We start from the raw sequence: 2047 nt of genomic DNA, 5'->3' as shown, positions 1-2047 counted from the left end.
GGAGCAGCAACACCTGGGTTGCCATCCTCTGGAACTTGATCACGGTTCCGAGTTTGGCGATCGGTGTCTGCCGCAGTGTCCTCCTCACGGGTACGCCGTTGTTGTCGGGGTCGCGGGTTGGGACTTTGATTCCGAGTCATCGTGGTAAGTGCTGTCGGGATGTAAGTCGAGATGCCTTGAGAATTGACGAACCGGAAACGCGTGTTACGCTTTAATAGTTTTAAAACTGTCACGTTATACGCGATTGTTGAGACTCGAATTGAGTGCTAGAAAGCAATTTTGAGAATGAATTGAATATAAATGGAGAACTTCGTCTAGCTATGGTTGATGTTGAATGGCAGCTTGAAGTAGTAGAGTCTAGCTGCCATCTGAGAGATCGAAGTCAAATCCTAAAGTATGAATTGAACAGTGTTGCAGCCGGAAAGTTGGAGAACAACGTGCTTCTTGCGGCTTGGTCTTCAATGTTGAGCTTCCTGTCGTGATAACCATGACAGATTGCCAAGGCCTCGTCAATCTCCACTGGAAATTGCTCAATATTGTAAAAAAAAAAATCGACGCTATTCTATTACATCGCACTCTTCTTCATCTACGATGTCCTCCTCTCTGGCGTTCCGGACTGCCTTGGTTGTGATCTCATTCGTTACGAGATCCCAGTTCATACGTAAGAACAGGATTACCTCCAGTGTCTTTTTGCTCATACTCTTCCTAAGATAACCCAGCATGCATTTCATCTTTGAGAAGAGCCGTTCCACTTCGACAGACGTAGCTGGTATCCAAGAAAGATCCATGTACTTAGAGCGTGATTTCTCTCTAGCGACCGCTCGTCCGGTAACTGCATTCTGGAATTCTTGAGTCGTTCGTCTTCGTTTCGGTCGAGGCTCTGAGTTGGTCTCACTGGTTATGTGGCGTCCGGGGCATTCATCTGCTTCCGATTCGAGCGGAGGGCAGAGCAGACGCGACACGGACTTCTTTTCTCGACTGGTTAGGCTGTGCTCTTGGCCTTTCATTATTTTAACTACTCCAGCTTCAAAGTCACAGGACTCCACGATCTGGGTGTCCATCTTCAATCGCCCTTCCAATTCCGGGAATTCAACCGCGACTTCGTCAAAGATGTCACGAACAGTAACCAGTGTGAGATCTGCTTCTTGTAGGCGTCGTGTTGAGAATTCGAGTATGTTCATGTCTTCTAAGAGATCGACGATATCACAATGCTCGCTTGGGGTGGGGAGAAAGTCAACGATAGGAAAACGCCTAGCATCATCCTGAGATGCATCTGACGGGAGATATCTGTCAACCTCACGATCACGGTCAAATAGGTGCAGATACGGATGAAATTGCATGTATCGTTTCATCATTCGGTGCAGTCCGCTCCAACGCAGCTCGTGCATCGGTACTGGTTTGAGCTTGCATCCATTTTCCTTCAAGAGTGCCCTTCGACTTCAACTTTCTCATCAGAGAAGCCACTTTCTTAATCAACGCCCGATGATCTTGTACGTACTCCTTCACTGCAAGATTGAATCGATGGGCTGCCCAACCAATCTTTGGTGCGTCAATTCGTCTGGATATAGCCTTGTTGGTCTCCATGTTGTCACACACGATTGCAATGAGATTATTTGCTTCCAACTTGTACTGATATAGAACCATATCAAGAAATCGGATGTGTTCGTCTGCAGTCATGCTTTTTTCCTCGACAAATGAAGACAATGTGAGGAAACGGATATCTTTTTGTGTTGCAGCGAAAACTGCTAGCGAGTGTTCGCATCCATCTGTAACGCCGAACTTTTCTCCTTTGAACTCTTCTTGTAGACATGGTTCAACGAGCTCCACGGTTGCGACCATTCGAGCCTTTAAAGTTCTTGAATTCATGCTGTTGTACTTTATCGCCGATCTCACAACACCATCATCTACAGCCATGAACGGGAAGTTTTTGTTTACAACAAGATTCATCCACTGTGAGTCGACAGGGCGTCCTGGTCCACGAACATGTCCATTGTAACGCTCCGCTTGTCACGCATGCATTGCCGAACAACGTCTTCGTAGCCGGAGT

General features: G+C 46.9%; 1 protein-coding gene across 1 annotated transcript; it reads right to left on the bottom strand.

Moving 5' to 3' along the window:
• Nucleotides 1-557: 557 nt before the first annotated feature.
• On the bottom strand, nt 558-1839 carry PPTG_19597 (hypothetical protein; the record flags this gene model as incomplete). The annotated part of the gene is made up of 2 exons (XM_008918071.1): nt 558-1431; nt 1499-1839. The coding sequence occupies 2 exons, from the start codon at nt 1837-1839 to the stop codon at nt 558-560; spliced, it is 1215 nt and encodes a 404-aa protein (XP_008916319.1).
• Between the last annotated feature and the right edge of the window lie 208 nt (nt 1840-2047).

Source organism: Phytophthora parasitica (genome assembly GCF_000247585.1).
Source record: "Phytophthora parasitica INRA-310 unplaced genomic scaffold supercont2.137, whole genome shotgun sequence".
Classification (NCBI taxonomy): domain Eukaryota; phylum Oomycota; class Peronosporomycetes; order Peronosporales; family Peronosporaceae; genus Phytophthora; species Phytophthora nicotianae.
This window is presented reverse-complemented; position numbering and strand designations above follow the sequence as displayed.